Consider the following 19,825-nt stretch of genomic DNA (forward strand, 5'->3'; position numbering starts at 1 on the left):
CTGCCTGCCCCTCTCCGCACCTACCATTTCTCAGGCCCCGCCTTCCCTCCGCCTATCCCCGACCCTGCCTCCTTGCGTCGTGACGCCAGACGCCGCAGTCCCTCCTTTCCCTGCTTTGGCTCCGCCCCCCGTAACTGGCGTGGGGCTCTCTGAGGCTGGCTGGTGGCTGAGCCGAGCCGCGGCCGCCGTTGCTGAGACAAGATGGCGGCCCCGGGCGAGTACTTCAGTGTCGGCAGCCAGGTATCGTGCCGGACGTGCCAGGAGCAGCGGCTGCAGGGCGAAGTGGTGGCCTTCGACTACCCTAGCAAGATGCTGGCGCTCAGTATCCGAAATGGGCTGCGTTGCGCCGGGGAAGGGGAGGACCGGGCTGGGAGAGAGCCGGGGCCGGCCGAAGGGACTGGGCGGGGAGAGCCTGGAAGAGCGGGGTCGGAAGAGGTCAGAGTTAGTTGTCTCGGGGGAGCGGCCTTGGGGAAGCCGGGAGGCGCGGGAGAGGAGAGACCCGGGCCGGGGGGAGCCGGGAGAGGCCTAGCTAAGCCGGGGCTGCGGGCCCAGGCGCCTTTCAGTGCTCAGGGTTTATAGCCCGTGGACTGCGGGTCGAGGTGGGGGCGCTCGGTGTCCAGTCAACAGGGAGCCTGGGAGCCCAGCGCCTCCTGGGGTGCGGATCACTGGAGGCTGGGAACGGGCCGAGATGGGTTTCGCGGAGAGGGTTGGAGCTCAGATGGATCCTGGGCATTGTCGGGCGGAGCGGGGAGAGCAGCGTTTGCGGGGTGTCTGACTTAGCGTGGGGATGTGTTGGGGGCGGGGAGTGCCCAGTCTCTATCCGGTGGAGTGTAGTGGGAGAGAGAAAGGAGCCTGGAGTGGTGGAATGGAAAATTGAGCTTCTGGATGAGGTAGAGTAAGTCTGATCTTGCCCTGGGACACGTGTTTGTGTGTATGGGGGAATCTAAGGTCAAGAGGAGATGCTCTGGGTGGACTGCTTGGGGAAAGTGATAAGTGCTTGCTTCTAGGCGTGTCCCACTGCTGGCTATTTGGAGGCAGAAGCCAGAAATGAAGGCATTAGCAATACGTGCGCTCCCATCATTCAATCTCTGGGCACACTTAAAAATTTAGCCTAGAACAGGCCATGCAGGCCTCCCAGCACATGCTCAGAAAAGGCAGTGCAGGATGCTCCAGAGGTCAGTGTGTTCAAGCTCCTCAAGTCTGTGAGAGAAATGCATCTCAAAGTGTGAGTTGTCTTCAGCTTCCCTATCCCTGAGTACCACAATGTCAGGACAGTCTTGGGACTACTGCATTGAATCCTTCAAAAGGAAGAGGAGGCAATCTTAGTAGGTTGCTTAGTGGGATGTTAAAATGGTTCCTTCTTCCCTGGCTTTAAGGAGGGGACAGTGCTGTGTGCGTTTGATGAGAATGGATCTTAACAGCAAAGGGAGGCTGACAAGTGGAGTTACCTGGTCTCAATTACGGGCCAGGTTTCCATCCCTTTCTGGAGAAAATGATGTGGTCTGGACATAGTGTTCTGAGGAGTGATGTACTCTTCCCAGTTTTCTCTCCTCTTCTCCCCTAAGTTTCTCCATTTTTTTTTTATATGAGTTTCTGCAGGTAGTTTTCTCGTCAGCTGTGCTATTTATTAGTATGGTGGGAGGGAGCTCTGATTGTTCACTTCTTTTAAGCTGTGGGTGTGTCCTATATGTATGGATGAGGCCAGTCTCCCTCTCTTAGGAATGCAGAAGCAGTGTGCGGAGCTGTATGTCTAATGCAGTCTGCAGTGCAATAAACCCGCCATCTCTTGCTCAACTAGATATGTTCTTTTCTGTTTTCTCTAGCAGACAGATGAAGGAGAGGAGGACTAACTATCCCTCTTCATCAGAAACAGATCGTACAGGAATTAATGTCAGTTCTATAAAGGTTTTCTGGGGGTAGTAAGCTGGTGTCTAATATTCACTTTTATGTCATTCTAGACATGTCAGACTACCTCAAATATATGTAAAGTCTCTTATCTAAAACCGGATTATGAATGGGAAAGTCCATAAATCTTTAGAGCTTGTTACCCAAGTGCTATGTAGGTGAAAAAAATTAAGTAACTTGTGTTCAAGTTGCATCTACAATAAGGGAATGTTCTTGAACCAGTTTGTCTCTTAAGGTTTGTCTATATAGGGAAGTAATTCTGGAATAAAATGGGGCAAGAAATTAAAGTGCAATCACTATTGTGTAGTAGCTATCCATGTGCACATTTATTCCAGAATGAGTGCTCACACAGATAAGTATTCTACAATAGCTTATTTGGCAATGGCTTATTTTGCTCAGTTTTTCCATGTTGACAGTCAAAGGTTTATTGACCGATATCTGTGCTGATCAGCAAAGCCTTGTCCCCATCACAGTTGAAACCATGACAGGAGCCCCTCTAAGCTTTCTTGGCTAGAACGGGCAAGGTTGTATGTACCTGTGAAAGGCATGCTGTAGATTAGCGGTGACCAATAGAAATTCAAAGATCATGTGGTTGTCATCTTTCCATATTTGCCACATCACCTCTCTCTCTCTCTCTCTCTCCCCCCTCCCACTCTTTCCTACCGTGCTTTAAATAAATGCCCTCTCTCTTTCCCTGAGCCAGGCACTCCCAGCACCCCTGTTCTAATTCAATGCTTGTGACTCATCAGAGCTGCTGGAGCTATTGCTGGGGCCACCACACGCTTCTGCCACCAAGCACTGGGTGCATGGCACTCCCCACATGCGGTTCTCAGGAGCAGTCACATTTAAAGATTCCTAGAGCCACTTGCAGATCATGAACGGTATTCGCCACAGCACAGTGTCCTATTTGCCACATGTGCCAAATGGCAAACATATTGGGCACCCCTGCTGTAGATCTTGCAGCATCTTACGTTTACTACAGTGTAGTTATTAGCAAGAGAGATTCTGTGCCGTGGTCAGGGAAACCCTGATACCAGCAGTTGAGTTTAAATAGTTGTTGACAGTGTTTCTGGTTGGTATTGCTGAATAATCATTGTTATATAGGGTTTAGTGTGGTGGAAGAATTTACCTTCTGCAAAATCTAACACTTCTATTGACTTCCCTAAACACCATCAAATAGCCTTCTTCCACAGTGATCTCTTTAGACTTGTAAAGTGTGTCTACCTGGATTTGTTTTCCTTAATGCTGTTTTCCTCCAGAATGTCCCTCTTCCAGTGGAAAGCCCAACCATGCAGATATCCTGCTTGTAAACTTACAGTACGTTTCAGAAGTGGAAATAATTAATGACCGCACAGAAACGCCTCCTCCTTTAGCGTCACTCAATGTTAGCAAGGTAAGGACCCATTATCTTCCTCTATCCTTTGTATACTTATTGATTTATACGTGATTTGATTAACAGGAAGATGTGAATGCACTGTTGCTTCTATTGTAAATCAGTTGCATTTCTTACTGTTAAAATATTCTACTTTGTATGAGCTTTGCTTAGTTGATATGGCTTTTATGAAATTGGAATATTCATGTGCATTATTCTATTATGGCTCTCCATATGCTGTGAAGCACTTAAATGTACATACAAATTTATAGAAATGTTCTCTTTGGTTATCTTAATACTTAGTGGTCATCATTGAGGCCTAAAGTAGAGCATGTGGGGTGTGGTCTTCCAAGGTGATTAGTCCATGGGCAGACGAGCTCCTCATTGCGCAGATGAAAATGTGATGATCTAGAATCTCATGTCCATATTTAGTTAGCTATATGTGTGGCCCATATGTGGCTGAATGGGGTTAGAGGAGGAATGTACTATCTGTTGTTTTTCTGTTTAGTATGGTTTACAAGGAAACTAAAAACTGTTATCATTTCATAAGTCTTGGGTCCAACTTGCTGTTCAGCCAGTTCATTCATGATTTTTTACCAGGGTTGTTGGACAGTAGTCTGCCATGAATAGAGGGACTGACGGCCACGGTGGGTCCTGGGACAAGGTAGAAGGAGAGCTGGGCTCCAAGCCCCCGGAAGTGGCAGGGCCTAGGGCAGTCAGCTCTTGGCTGCTGGTCTCCCTTCCCTCCCTCAGAGCCACGCAGAGCAGTGCTGCCGCAACATTTCAAAGGGGGCTGGAGCTCTGTCTGCTGCTTAAGCTCCAGACCCCCGGTGCAAGTGCTCCCTTTGTTGCCCCTCCCTTTCCCCTGTCGGCAGACCTGGCCAGGAGTACTGTCTATATGTACATATTTTTGGCTTGTGAAAATCCATTGTGTTTTTGGGTTAGCATTTTAGCATGGCCTTGTCCTGTAGACTGTCTCTATGGCTTAACCATCCTGCAGGATGCTACAGCCTTGGCATTTAAAGTGTTCTAGGTGCAATTTGAGGCCACCAGAAGACCCAGCTGTTCAAGGCTTTATTGTGTTGTGGCTGGAGTCAAAGGCTTATAGAGTACATTGACCTATGATTTGGATATGTCTGTGTTAGGGGCACCACAGTGACATAGCTGTAGCTCTGTACTTAGGCCCTCTAACTGACTGTAGACCATTCCAACTGTGCAGCTGTAGTGTAGATTATTGCTATAGCAACAGAAGTGGTTTTCTCATTGCTGTATGGGCTCTGTCTCCCTGAGCATCTGTACCTGTGACGACAACCATCCATGCAGCTGCGTGTGCATTGGGGATGAGGCCTAATACAGGCACAAGGGCAACTTTGAATATTAATGGTGTGAAGGGGCAGTGACTGAAGACTTCCTGTGTTCAGTACCTCATTGTCTATCAAATTCTTTTACAGTTTTCTTCCCACCTTCCCTTCTGCAGCTGTGTAGATCTTTCTGTGTCCTGCTGAAGCCTTGGTATATCCATGATAGTGTTTTCCTGGCAACATTGAAGGAAGTGAAAACTAACTTTGCACTTAGACATGGGACAGGAAATCTAGGTGGGTGGATTCTGATCACCTGAGCTGGAACTTAGCCAGGACACCAAAGTTAACACTCAGTCTTTGAACAACAAGGAGTCCGGTGGCATATTAAAGACTAACAGTTTTAATATGGCTTAAGCTTTCATGAGATGCGACTCGCTTTGTCAGATACATGAGCTCAGTCTTTTTTGTATAAAGTGCAACATGCTCTTAAGTCGTCACAAGTGGTCAGGATACCTCAGTTGAAAAATAACTTGCTTGATGGTGCTGTCCCCTTGCAGGTCTCATATGTGGTTGGGAATTAATTGTTGGCAGATCATGTCATCAGCCAAGTCTCCTCATACTGCTACCTGCAGCACTCAGGTTTTCTTTGGCGGGGACTGTATTCAAGAACTGACATTATTCACTGCAAAATCACAGGTCAAAACAGCTTGTATTTGTTTCCCATTTTGGTGGTGATACTAATGGATAGGAGTGACTACAGGTGCAGTAACACTTTAGCAATCACATTTCCAGCACACATTTACTGTGAGCCCTTGCTTTAATGACTCTCCAATGGATTCCAATACATCAGGTTTCCTGCTTTCTTGAGTAGGTCAGAGTTCCTAGCATGAGAGGGTACAGAAGCCTTGAAAGTCATGGAATGGTCAGTTTTGGATCCAAAGGGTCTCTGTGTACCCTTAATGTTACTTCTCTAAAATAGTTTTTCTGTTTTTTTCCTGAGATACTGTCTGAGAACCTGAAAGGGAAATTATTTTGTGCTGTTAAATAAGTTGGATGCCTTGTGCTAAATGCCACCACTAACTGTGTTAGGGAAAGAAGGTGATACAGGAAAGGCGAAGGTTAGAGTTTGACTTAATAAGTGCTGTCTTCTAATGCCACACTAGAGTGTTGAAGAGGAGTTTTAGCCAGTAACTGCATGGTAGACAGATACATCATCCAGCTGCATTTCAGTGTGATCTGGGTGTGGGAGGGAATGGATGCAGTGGCTGGCAGGGCTGAGTCACCTCAGCAAAACTTTTGGGGTGAGCATTTTAGTGAGCTAAAATCAGAAGGCATGTGGTCAAAATAGTAGAGATTTGGGAGTTTCAAGATACAAAGCCAAACCCAAAAGCAGGACAGGAAATGCAGTTGAGAAGTGATCTGAAGCAGGACATGACTGCTATTTTTAAGGACTTTTTTTTTTTTTTTTTTTTTTAAAAAGTCTCTGACCCAAATGGGAATAGTTTTGAGCAGATAGGATGGTATTTGTGATGGGTGGAATCCTCTCATAGCATCAGCCCTGCACTATGTAAATCATCCACAGTAAAGTAACATGGCAGGTTGCCTAGGAACTACTGTGGCTTATGTAAACTTCCTTTTGCTTATTGATGGATTATCATGTTGACAAAAGCATGAAATGGCCCAATTACAGTAGAGATGTAATTACGCTTTGTAGTTGCATCAACTCCCATAACTATAAATGCTGCTTGTTGACTGTAATGGTCCTTACTTGGGTATGGCGGGAAATCACTGCATAACACATTTAAAGTGTGTTAACAAAATTATTTAATGAGGATACTTGGCTAAAACATTCCTGCTAGCAGAATAACTACAGATATTCTTATGTGGAAGAAACCCAAATCAAATTGTGTTTCCATTGGACACTTGAGACTGCCAAAACTCTGTCTGTATTCTCATAATTAAAAAATAAAGATCTTTGCTATGGAGACAACTGCAACATTTCATACCTTTAAAGTTACAAAACTCTTCCAAATGCTGCTGTGTTTGTTTGTATGCTTCAGGACTGGATAATAATACAAACAGCTAGTTGTAGTGTGAGAAGGAAATATTAACTGAATATAGATTTCATATAGGAAAAGGAGGAATGATGTAAGAAGATAAATATAGGGTGAGAGCTGCCATATAACACAGTAAAGTGAGCATCCATATATACTTGTCCTAAATGTGAATGGAAGGATGAGGGAGAGGAGAATGGGTATTGAAATATCTGTTTCAGGTGGACTTCTGAGGTAGCTTGGAGAAGAAATTGTGGATACAGCTGAGCTCTCGCTTGTGCTCTGGGCAGGGGAGCTGAGATGAGCAGGCTGGGAAGGTGGAGTGAAAAAACCTTAAATCAAGAGGGAATGCTTCTCAATAGAGTTGGTAAATAGATAAGCTACTGAAAGGCAGGAAGCAGAGTGTATCATATGCTCATGTTTCCTGCACTGAAAGTCTCGTTATCATATTTAATGCCCACAGAATGTAAAAGATTATAAAAGGAAATTACCAAGAATTGAGATTGTAACTATGTATGATCAAGATATGGCCGAACTAGGACAGTTCTTGTGGTTGCAGTGATGGAAAAAAATGGGGAGACGTTATGGAAAGGATCTGAATTGAGGACTCTTAAATCTATGACCTTGGGATCAGTGGCAAGGGAGAAGAGAGAGCTGTGAAGCAAAACATTATTACCCCGATGCAAATGTCACCCTTTGACTAATTGTGTCCAGTTCTGGGCACCACAGTTCAAAAAAGATCTAGAGAAACTAGAGAGAGTCCAGAGAAGGGCGACAAGAATGATTAAAGGTCTAGAGAACGTGACCTATGAAAAAAGGTTGAAAGAATTGGGCTTGTTTAGTTTGGAAAAGAGAAGATTGAGGGGAGACATGATAGCGGTTTTCAGGTATCTAAAAGGGAGTCATAAGGAGGAGGGAGAAAACTTGTTCTTCTTGGCCTCTGAGGATAGAACAAGAGGCAATGGACTTAAACTGCAGCAAGGGAGGTTTAGGTTGGATATTAGGAAAAAGTTCCTAACTGTCAGGGTGGTCGAACAGTGGAATAAATTGCCAAGGGAGGTTGTGGAATCTCCATCGCTGGAGATATTTAAGAACAGGTTAGATAGATGTCTGTCAGGAATGGATTAGACAGTACTTGATCCTGCCATTGGGGCAGGGGGCTGGACTCGATGGCCTCTCGAGGTCCCTTCCAGTCCTAGTGTTCTATGATTCTATGAATTTAGTGGTAATTTACCTGTTGAAAGGGTCAGCAACCAAAATAGCAAGAAGAGCCATTTTTCCAATTTGGTAAAAAAAAAAAAAAAAAAAAAAAAAAAAAACCTCAGTAATTCAAGAGCTGCAATCCATGTGACTACAAGACAGTCCTTAAAGTATGATTTGATGTTATTTATTATAACCCCTATATTAAGAACCGTGCACATAGTGATTTGTAATGCAATACTTGTTTACTGCAGGACATTCACAAACTTCTTACATATTCTATTTCCTCACATTTTATGTGTATGTTTGTATCACTGTCTTCCTGACTTTCACTACTGAACCTTCTCTCTCTCCCTCCCTCTCTCTGGAGGATGCTAGGGAGAGTTATCCAACATTTAGAGATCACATAATTTGCTATTTAGATATGAGTTGTTCAATTTTGGGCTTTTAGACGGTCACAGTTTATAAAAAATAATCAGGAGGGGTTTCTCTTCTTTCTTCTTTTCTTTTAAAAAAAAAAACTTTGCAGTTATAGCCTCATTAGCCTCACAGAAATCTCTAAAAAGCCGCATATGATTTTGGAGCCACAGGTTGCAGACCCGAGCTGGTGTTCAAACCAGGGGCTGTCAGCCTGCTTGGAAAGAGGAAGGCTCAAAGAACGAGTTTAAGGAGCTAGAACTGTAATGAAAGGATGAGGTAAAACTTGAGGGTAGCAACAAATGTCCTGTGCAGGGGCCAGATGGAGACTGATTGGATGTAATGTTTCCACCAGCAACTAAGGCTACGTCTGTGCTAGACATAGAAGTCAATCGCCAATATGCAGTTTTACCTACATCAATTGGGTAGCTAAAATTGATTTATCTGGAGTCAACTTCCATGTCTGTCCATGTGGAGGAAAGTCATGGGGAGTGTTTCTCCTGTCGACCTTCCTTATTCTTAGCTTTTCACAAGGAGTACAGGGGTCGACATCGACCCTTGGAAGCATCACTTCATGCACATGCAAAATAAAACCCTGAAAGATTGACCCTCCGCAGGTTGATATTCCAATGTAGTGTGGCTCTAGCCTAAACGAGTTTGAGGGGAGCCTTCAAAATAGATGATGGGTGGACAGGGGAGGGGGAAGAGATGAGCATGTCAATCTCTTGTTACTGTGATCAGGCTTAGAGCCAGTAACCTTCATATGCCTTTAGAATCCTTTTTCCTGACTCCATAGCTCTCTAGAGAGGTTGCTACAGGGGTGGTGCACAGTGCGCCTGGGACTTGACACACTGCTGTACACAACTCAGTCCACTTCAGCAATAGGCTAGCTAGAGATTAGTATCTACTGTGCCAGTTGTAACTGAACTGCTGGCTTATAATGAAGCCCTTTCTAGTGGGATCTTGTTCTGCATGTGCACTGAGATGTCATACCATGCATTTATACGGTTCTGAATAGGGATGTAAAATCACATTTAATTAGCTAACCAGTTAAATGTTGTTATGTTCAAATGGTTAACACATTTAAACCGGGCCAGCAGCTCTCCTTGGGCATCTGTGAACCAGGGCTGCTCTGGCATGCTCCTGCTGTCAGCGGTTGGGGTTGTTTCTCCACTCCTGCACCAGTTAATCCTGACTAGTAAGCCTCATCCCTTTTATGGTGAATCTTACTGGTTAACCATTGACATACCTAGTTTTGAACCCGCAGGGCTTCTCTTGAGAGCCAGTAGCAACAGCTCTATTTGTCTAATTGACTTAGTTGCCATTTAGTTACTGTAGCTGGAGGAGTCTCAGGGGAAGGAGGAATGTGACTAAGGAACTCAGTGGCTTTCTTTGAGTCTTGTGCATATTGCATCACTCATGCATATGTGAATATGTTAGGGAAGTGAGTCATTCATTCATTCATTGAGCTATACACCTTGTGCAATAGCTCTGTATCTGTTAATAAGCTCCCACTAACAATTTCAGAGGTCCTTTGGTGACTTGGGGAGCTGGAACTGCAGAGTTGGATTGGAAGCTGTGCGTGCAGTTAACTTTTGTTTTTTTTTCCTCTGACAGCTAGCAACGATGAATAATGGAACACATCCTATGATGCTTTTTGTGCTTGTGCTGTAAGGACCCCTTAGATTAGGAGCTTGATATGTAGGGCTAACGAACTCAAGTAAATGTGAGTGTGTTGGTCTGGGCTTCGTTCTTTTGCAAGTATCGGAGGAGTAGCTGTGTTAGTCTGTATCCACAGAAATGAGAATTCTTGTGGGACCTTATAGACTAACAGATTTTTTTGGAGCATAAGCTTTCATGGCAAAGACGCAGGCAGCTGACGAAGTGGGTATTTGCCCACGAAAGCTTATGCTCCAAAAAATCTTAGTCTATAAGGTGCCACAGGACTTCTCATTATTCTTTTACAGGTGACTGACTACAGTGCTCTGGTCAGATGCTCAAAGGCCTGGCATCCTAATGTTTTCCTCTTGATCCCTCCTTATATATAGGTGGACTAAAGGGCTGTTTAAAAGTGAGGAAGCCCTTAAGCATTCTTTGGATGTTGTCTGCAAGTCTTAGATGTGCTGTGCTTTGAATCAGTCTGGCGGTATGTGGAACTGGCCATTTTTGTCTGACGCTGTGGGCTGCTGCCTAGGATAGGGGTGTAAAATCCTGTTTAATTGGTTAAACACTGGATTTGACTGCTTAATTTTGTTTCTCTTATGTGTGCTCTTACATGCCAAGCCATTGGCACAGGCAACGTTTATCCAGTGTAGCCACAGCTTTGAGCTAAGTCAGACTCCAAATGGACAAAGAACCTATCTGAGCATCCATTTCACATTGCAGAGGCTTCTTTTGCTAAATGTTAAGTCTGGTCCTCTGTAAACTGCCATGTAAATCAGTGGTGTGCAAAGTGGGAGGTGGACTGCCTCTAGAGCAGACATAAAATTTTGTAATGGGGGTGAAGCATGATCAGCTGCTGGGTCTCAGGCTTATCCATCGTATTAGAAATGTTGAAATATGTTACTGTTTTTAGGTATGTGTATTCACATTTATATTCTGCTTAATACAGTTTTTACGTTCCTAACTTATTTTCTTACATGTGCTGAAAGGGGCTTTTTTCATATGAACATAATGGAAATTTCTGTCGGTTGGGATTACATTAGATAGGTGCAGGGAAGATCCTGCTAATTTTAAGGATGAAAAATGGGGCCTGATGTAAGAAGTTTGCTCATCCCTAAATATAAATAAATACATATGGAGATACACAACTCATAGAGCTGGAAAGGACCTTGGGAGGTCATTGAGTCCAGTCCCCTGCCCTGTTGGCAGGACCATTTAAAATACATTTAAAAAATGTATTTTGCCCCAGATCCCTAAATGGCCCCCTCAAGGATTGACCTCACAACTCTAGGTTTAGCAGGCCAATGCTCAAACCACTGAGCTGTCCCTGCCAGCTATATGTAAAGTGCTGGAATGAGTCTTGTAATCAAGCTACCAAATTAGATTAGTATTCAAAGGGATCTTTAACTAAACTATAAATCAGCACTTGTTTGGCCAAGAGGGATTCCCTCCATCCCCTTTTTGGTATAGTATTGCAGCATCACAGTTGATTGGTAAAAGTCTTTAGGGCCCATGAGAAGGAATGAAAACAATGTCCCTGTGAAATTCATTGATCTAAGCACTGAAATGAGACACAACCAGTTGTGTGGTGTGGTGTGTGGTGGTTTTTTTTTTTGCCCAGCTTTTTTCCCCTGTAGGTGAGATGAGGGGGAGAGAATCTTGATACTGTATCTCATATCTGTGTGAAATCTGCCATTTCTAGCTATTGGTGATTTTCTTTGGAATGCGTAGTGAGTATTTGGGAAGGCTTCACTGTAGAGATGTGCTGTTTTATCTATAGAAAATGCTTTTTAGGAATCCGCTGGCAGGAAATGCGTTCTCATTTATGGCAAAGAAGAATCTGCATTCTGCTGACAGTTTAACTTCCTCCTGTCATCCCCATTCACTTAGTTGGGGATAGATCCCTCTCATATGGGTTGTTGGCTTGCTTTATCATTTGTTCTTGTGCTACATACAGCACGCTTTACAGATTAGTCTAGAGTCCTGCAAATCTGTAGATATCAATGTCTGTGTATGGCAGTGTAGTTATCCATGGCTCATTTTTGTCGATAGCAATGTGAATGCAGATACAGATGTTTTGTATCTGCATAGGGTTCTACAGATGTAAGAATCACAGTTCACTGGTTAGTTGGCCCTGATAAAGGGACTCATTCAAGCCCTAGGATGCTTTGTGCTCTGCAGATTTCCTCTGCACCTGGTAACTGAAGTTTGATGCAGAGGGAAGGAAACTTCCTTGTGTAACAACGTTTTTCTTCATAACTGATTAAAATAGCATTGCTGTTTTTTTTTCTTAAAACACCCCTCATGACCATATTTTTCACAGCAGCTTTTTGAGCACCTTCTTGATCAGACATCTACTGCTGCAGAGATCTCTCAGAGTCAGCAGCTCTGACTAGGACCTTACGGTATGCCAGTGCACTACACAACCCTAGTATTAGAGTTAGTGATAGCTGACTGCAGTTGGCTATTGTAAAAGAAATGCATGTCTTGCAGCAAAGTAAGCTCTGGTTTAGGTCCCAAGGGTTGACTTAGGAGCTGCAGGCTGTGACAAAGTGGGAGGTATGGGGATTTGATTTCTCCTGGTTAGATTGTATGCGTTTACTGTTTGCCCTACAGTTGACTGCAATTTCCCTAAGTTTCACTAGGCAGCATCAGGTGAGCCAGAAGGTGACACCTTTGTTCCCCTCCAAACAGGGCAAAGGAGAGGGGTGGGGCATGGCCAGTTTGAATTGGAACTGGGAGTTGAAAAACAGTTAGCTGGGACTTGGGGGGAGAGACAAAGGGGAGCCAAGGCACTGGCTCGGGGCCCGCTTCTGAGTTGCCTCTCCCCAAAATGGATTGGACTGACTGTTTCTGCGTGCAGCACTAATGTCTGTACCATGCTGTATCCCTGCGGACTAATAAACCTTCTCTTTCACCTGCTGAGTGAGAGTCACCTCTGACTGCGGATGGGGTACAGAGCCTGAGCATAGAGATCAATCTGGCTTTTTTTGTTTTTGTTTTAAAATAGAATGGCCCTGATTGGAGGCAGGATATTCCTGATTTGTGACTTCCCCTCACTTCTGAACAGAGTGCAGAAAATACTTGATGGTTTACATTTCTGAAAGTACTTCACAAGCATTAAGGCCTTGTCCACCTTTGGAAATTGACCAACATAATTATTCTGGAAAAAATATTAAGCTGTACATATTCTTGTATACCTTTATCTCCTCTGGGATAAACTCCCCTTACGTGGGCACTGTAGTAATTACTCTGCTTTGAGTGGAGTAACTATTCTGGAATAAAATTGCTCTTATTCTGAATAGCATCTTCAGTGAGCAAGGGTTTGTGTGTGAAGTAGTTGTACTGAAATAGCTATTTGAACGTGTCTATGCAGGGATCCAGATCACCATAGTCAAGTTCTCCTAACTCCAGTAAACTACATCTGTGACCACAACTCTGAGATTAGGAGATGACTATATATTGCTGCTATATATTTGACAGCACATTGTATACAATCTGTTTCTCCTCCTTTTGTGCACTTTGCACAGTAATGAAGGAGCACAAAATAGGAAAATGTGAGTGTAAAGCCTTAGTGTTGTCAGGGGACTCCAGGATAGATGTGGCTGTGAATATTACCTTTAAAAAAAATATTACCTTTCACCTTTTTTTAACTGAGGTACATAATGGTTATTAAGATCTTTGGATGAGAAGGGCAAGGGCCTGTTGCATTCTCTGCTTTTTGATACCATCACACTAATTTAACCTATAATCTAAAACATCAAGTGCAGAGATGCATTTTTAATTTATGAGAAACATACACAGCGTGAGCATTTTCCAGTGTGGAACCTGAAGCAAACAAATATTGTATGCCTTTTTACAATAGACTTTTCTGTGCAATCAAAACAGCATACAAGACCTCTGTCTTGTCTCTAGTCCAGACCCAGCCTTGACCAAACAAACTGCTGCTGTCTGACTGTTCTGTGACTTGCATCATGTGAGCTATATCTAGCTTGTAGGAATCTGTATCATGGTTTAGGGCAGCGGTGGGCAACCCACAGCCCATCAGAGTTCTGTGGGGCCCACAAGACACTGTTTACTGTTGCCCATGAGTCCACTGGTTTCAATCCTCATAGTTGTTTCACTACTAGTATTACTAAAGAAACACAAACTTAAAGAAAGGACATGTGAGGTGATGTACATGCTAATTGCACGCAGAATTGACTGTGGTAGCTATGTGCTCCCTTTGCATTCAAAGTGCTGCTTTGGTTCATTTGGCACATCCTGCAAATTCTAGGTATGCAGGTACAGTTAGCAAAACTATCCTATCCAGGGAGACTGTCTTGATTGAGACAGTCTTGCCGCCCACACAAGGGAAGGGCCACTCATGTGGTCCACTCACTAGCCTAGGTTGTTCATCATTGGTTTTGGGTGTGGCTTGTTGATCATCTCCTCTGAGGTGCCAAATGCTGTTAGCAGGCAGGGTCTGGGGATCTTTCACTTGTGCTACCTGGCTGATAATTTGGGCTTGCAAAATGATCATGAAAATGGTTTTCTCCAGCACAGATGCTACTAGACTGTGAGCACCTTGAGGAAGAGTCTCTTATTTTAGCACTGCATAATGCCCAATCCTGGGCACTGTGGTAATAAAACTCCTCTTGCTCTTACCATTACAACTAGCAGTGAAAATAACTTGCTTTACTCACCTGCCCCACAAAAAGCCCAGTGTGGCTCACTGAGTAGCCAAGTAAAACTGTCCCTCCTGTTCCTGTCCTGTGTATGTTGCTGTAGTGCCTAGAAAAAGACAGTCCTGGATCAGGCCCCCAAGGCAATGTGCAAACACTACACAGAAAGGGCCATGCCCCACTAAGGCAACAACAGTGAGAAGTCCTATGGCACCTTATAGACAAACAGATATTTTGGAGCATAAGCTTTCGTAGGCAAAGACCCGCTTTGCCAGATGCAACATCAACTGAGGCAACAGTTGAAGCAGCATGCTTGTGGCTCTGTAAAGAACCAAGCCCCCATGTGGCGCAGTGTCTGAAACCTGATGGACTCTTACATCCGGGGTGAGCAGACTTTTTATGTTGAGCCCTACTTTTCATCCCTGCAGTTAGCAGGCCCTGAACCTGTCTAAAGTAATCCGAACCAACAGAAAATTTGGTTATGTGTATTTATTTAAAAAAAAAAAAACTTAAATCAGTATCACTGATCGGAATATAAATGTAAATACACAGACATAAAAACAGTAACATATCAACATTTTCAATGAGATGGATGAGCCCGAGACTCAGCAGCTGATCATACTGCACTTCCCCCCCACTTACGAAATTTCATGCTGCACCTGAGGGGTTTGACCTCAACTTTGCGCACCCCTGCCTTAGATAAATTAAGGTCAGGCTGCATGAAGCTCATTTATAGCTCCCTGCATGAAGCTGACTGGATTTTTACAGTGGCAGTGGTGGAGCAGAAAACTCTGAGCTGTAAAATAGAAAGTGATGCAATTAGGAATACTTCTGCTTTCAATTGTCAGAACTTTTTGCAGTGGAGCTGAATCAGTGTAGGAGTGCCAGATGCTTTAGGTATGACAGCTGTATGATAGGAGACAGATTGTAAGCTCTTTGGGGCAGGGACTAGCTGAGTTTTATACTCAGAAACTCAGTGCCTGACTGAGCTCTAGGCTACTATATTGTTTCTTGCACTAGCATAGTCTTGAAGTCTTTATACTGGAACCCTGCTTTTGCTCAGTTTAATTTCCCCTGTGTTTGCCTCAGTAGGGCATGTAACAGATTTTATTTCTGTAATTGGTTGCCTTCTGTGCTAACAGTTTTGCTGGCAGGCTTCGTCTCTGTCAAATAGAGGCCAGCCAGACTTCATTTCTGTTTGCTGCTACATCTTTCCCACTTGAGACTCTGCTGTTTGTGGTAAAAAAAATCAATAATGCTCCAGGTCTTTTGTTTCCCTCCATTCAGCTTGCCAACAAAGCACGGACAGAGAAGGAAGAGAAGCTGAGCCAGGCATACGCAATTAGTGCTGGAGTCTCTCTGGAGGGACAGCAGCTTTTCCAGACTATACATAAGACGTAAGTTGCCTTCTGGAGTGGGTTGGTGTGGGAAGTTTTGCTGCTTTCTCCGCCTTCTTGCTGCTTTTCCAAATCAGCTCATCGGTACACGCTTGTGCCTGTGTTGTTTAGCAGGCTGGGTGACTCTTCTTGGGCTGGATTCAGAGAAAACTCTCTCACTGACAGTTGCAATTTAGCATAGGGCCTCCAGGCTCCTCATCCCTGCCATAATGAGCTTATGGGCTGAGCCCACGTCCGCAGTTGCTGCCCCCTCTCATTGCCGTGTGTGCTGTCTGGCCTTTCTTGGGTGCTGATCTGATTCAGGCTGTCTAGCCAAGCTGCAGGCTGCTCCTCTAGGCCATGCTTTGGCTCCCTGAAACTCAACTTACTGCTGCACTGTGGAGTGTGGGTGGAAATAGACCCATGGGACATAGGTCTCAATTCGGCCCAACCTCAAGCTACAGCTGGAACTGCTAATGCCTTGGAGCTGTGCCATTTCAACACTCTCCCTGGCTAGTGGCAGCCTGCAGCCTAAGGCTTTGCGAGCGATTTTGCAGCTGTGCTGTAGCGCAAGAGCTTTGATTAGCAGGTGTGCCAGCCCAAGGCCTGGTTTAGTGTTACAGGTCCAAAGGAGAGCACCAGTGTTTCTGAATGTAATCAGACCTGCAGTGTCTCAGAGCACATGGAGGATTTGTACTTCTGCCTGGCAGAATGACTGACTTGTAACTGAGAGGTGACCCTGTAACTCAGCAACAACAGCTCTGAGTGATGTATGCCGCTGACTGTAGACAGATCGCTTATCGGGATGCTGCTTCCCGTAATTCTTCCCCAGAGGAGCTGTCTCTCTACCTTCAGTGATGGATTGGTTGCTGGCCTAATCACACCTCTAAGGCTGGTTCATTAGTGTGGGGCAGCGGCTCACGCCTGTCTGTGATGATCAGGTTTCAAAGCTTCCACCATCAGCAAAGGGAACTAAATCTGTGTGAGATGGGGAGGGAGCTGCTCAGTCGTAGTGGGTGGCAGTGAGTGCATGCCGGTATTAATAAAATCCTGCGTTGTTTCTGCCTCTCCCAGTATTAAAGACTGTAAATGGCAAGAGAAGAACATAGTGGTGATGGAAGACGTCATTATTGCTCCTCCATACCAAGTGGAAAACTGTAAAGGCAAGGAAGGAAGTGCCCTGAGTCATGTACGCAAAATAGTAAGTAGAGGACAAAGTGAATCCCACGTTAGGTACCCGTAGGGCTCCATTGTGTCCTTTCCCCAGCTCCCATGCGGTCTACTCCCAAAAAGGAATGGTGCATTCTAGTTGTTGGCTGCATGGGGCTTTCAGTCAAGCAGGAAATGGTTTTCAAAGATGTCTCCTAATTATGGTCCATTAATAGGACCTGGGGTCTCTTCTATCCATTTTTTGTGGCACCACTCACTACGGTGCCAAGGAACTCACAAGCTTGGTCTCTGCTGTCCTCTCTTCTTTACAGGTTTGATATTAAAGCTTTATCCACTTGTGAGTTATGGTCTTCCTGGAATGCAGCCTGGCCACATGGACCATTCTCTTTGTCTCTGGGGAAGGGTCTTCGCTTTGCCATTCTGTACTGCCTGTGACAGTCTGCTCCTTGCAGACCATCATGTAGGACACATACAGCTATTGACTTCTAGCTGCATGATCCAGCTGAACCATTGTCATCCCCCATCTACCGGGCTGGAGGAGATGCAGCATGCACCCATAATCCCTATTGTAGTCTTGTGAGGCCTATAACAGTCACAATAATTGCTTCTGGTCACCATGAACCACTTTCTTGCACACGTACTGTCCCCTTCCCATCTGATGGCCCCCAAGAAACCTGGCCACCCCGCTTGCACAAGCATGCACGCACATGCACATTGTGAAATTGTACAGTTACAGCCCAGCAATGTTGATCCGTCTCCCTTTCTCTTTCCCCTTGGCCAGGTAGAGAAACATTTTAGAGATGTGGAAAGCCAAAAGGTGATGCAAGGTTCACAAGCACAGCAAACACAGAAGGAAACCACCCTGTCATCCTGAGTTGTGGTGAATCCGGTCACCAGGCGGCGCTCTTCCAAGATCCAGCAGAAGATGTCCTGATTTCTTCAAAGGAGGCTGGGGCGGGGGAGGGCCAGGGTTATACGTTATTTTCCCGGGGCTCTTTAATGGGGAGCCTCACCACTTCCAAACTTTAGACTTTAAAACAAAAAAGAGTAATTTAAAAGACCATCCATTACTTGACTAACAATCTTTCTTTTTGTCTGCCATGTTTTCTTCTAGGACAGTCAGACTTTGTTAGTTTTATTTTTGAATTTTCCCTCCCGACACCCTACAAAACCCTCACCCTTTTATTTTTGGAATGGGGGTGTCCACTATTCTTCCCTCATTGTCCACTCCTTTCTGTGACGTAGGAGAATCTGCCCTCCCCAAACACCCTGATAAAAATAAAAATAACATTCTGACTGTGTTAACTGAATTGGGACCTTTCTGCAACTGGCATGGTCCTATTTTAATTTTGTTTGCACAGGGCAAGGCTTGAATTAGTCTTATTTTTCTTATCTTTAAACATATATGAATATATATATGAATATATATATATATATATGAATATATATATTAAAATGTTCTTTAAATATTTTCTGCTTCTGGCAGTTCTCTTCACTGGGATCATGGCAAAAAATCAAATAACTTTCCTCACCCCTAATCAGCCCTGACAGAGTTTGGTGGCTTTGCATGTGACTCTGGAGAATTCAAAAATATTAAGACTGGGGATTTGGGAGCCCAGGAGGTGGTGGGGCTTCCTATATCATAAACCTCTTCTGACTGTGCTTTTACTGTCCTGTGCTAAAGATGGGTTGGCCCAGTTTGGAAGACACAGGCACTAGGACTAATACAGAATGGTGCTGCTAATTTACTCCTCCATGCCTCCAGCAGTATGGTATCATAAAGCTGCCTCTTGTCCTCAGTAGGCTGGCAGACCTGGACACGTGGTGTGTGTGTCTAGCATCGCAGTGGCTCATGCAACCAAATATCATGTGTTAGATCATGTGTAGGCTTCTGTCTTTTTAAAGGTTAAAATTATCCAAATGAACTTGGATAGCAGCCTATTTGTATTTGATCCCATTTCTGCTCCAGACGTGTGCATCTGGGGCCCTTACAAGCTGTGACATGGTTTGTATATGTCCCAGTGCCTATGCAGAGAGCATTGGGATCTAGTCTAGTTATGCTCCATTTGCTAAGAGAGCACTAGGGCTTTTAATGCTCTGTCCAGCCCAACCCTAAAAGTCTTGAGCCATGGGGCTGATTTCCCCCTGTGTTGTACCAAACCCAGCTGGCACTTGTATGTTGATCCATTTGGCCATAGGCTCTGGGTCAAGTCAAATCAGGGAGCCTGTGAAACTGACTTTCTTCTGCGCTAGGCATGGGTGTGATGAAGCTACAGCAGTGTTTTTTGTTTTGTTGCCATGATCTTCCCCTTCCCCTTTTTTTTAAATAAATGGATCAAAATTAAATAATTCAAGCCCTGCCTTTAAAAAATAAATTTTTTAGTATTGTTTAGCAAAACAATAAAACCCAAAATTTTTTTAACCATCAAAAGTGTCTGTGTTGGTGGGTTTCTCTGTTTGCAGCACTGGTGCTTGGCAGTGAGCTGGGGCAGGTGTCTTGGCAAGCTGCATGCAGGTCAGCCACCTTCCCCTCCCCCCAGTGGGCTGAACTGCCCTTGCTTTCAACTAGCTGCCTTGCCTTGTTGCCCCATGAGAAAGGCAAGCTCCCTGTGGCAGCCTGTGCTGAGGGCTCTAGGCTTCTGAAGCACAGGACTTGAGCAATGTCCTCAAATGAGTGGGACAGCATGGACCAGCCCCAGCACAA

General features: G+C 44.6%; 1 protein-coding gene across 1 annotated transcript; it reads left to right on the forward strand.

The window, feature by feature from the left end:
• The first annotated feature begins 118 nt into the window (after positions 1–118).
• LSM12 (LSM12 homolog) lies at positions 119–19,543 on the forward strand. Its single transcript, XM_074978975.1, has 5 exons — positions 119–322; positions 3,165–3,298; positions 15,863–15,972; positions 17,026–17,152; positions 17,903–19,543. The coding sequence occupies exons 1-5, from the start codon at positions 202–204 to the stop codon at positions 17,993–17,995; spliced, it is 585 nt and encodes a 194-aa protein (XP_074835076.1). The 5' UTR covers positions 119–201; the 3' UTR covers positions 17,996–19,543.
• The last annotated feature ends 282 nt before the right edge of the window (positions 19,544–19,825 follow it).

This window comes from Carettochelys insculpta, chromosome 28 (assembly GCF_033958435.1).
Source record: "Carettochelys insculpta isolate YL-2023 chromosome 28, ASM3395843v1, whole genome shotgun sequence".
Classification (NCBI taxonomy): Eukaryota; Metazoa; Chordata; order Testudines; family Carettochelyidae; genus Carettochelys; species Carettochelys insculpta.

Bases quoted from the DNA above. Each gene is read 5' to 3' on its own strand.
- LSM12 (XM_074978975.1), top strand. From the start codon at position 202: ATGGCGGCCCCGGGCGAGTACTTCAGTGTCGGCAGCCAGGTATCGTGC. The intron at 323-3,164 runs GTATCCGAAATG...GTTTTCCTCCAG, and splicing joins TAGCAAGATGCTGGCGCTCA to AATGTCCCTCTTCCAGTGGA. The intron at 15,973-17,025 runs GTAAGTTGCCTT...TGCCTCTCCCAG, and splicing joins TTCCAGACTATACATAAGAC to TATTAAAGACTGTAAATGGC.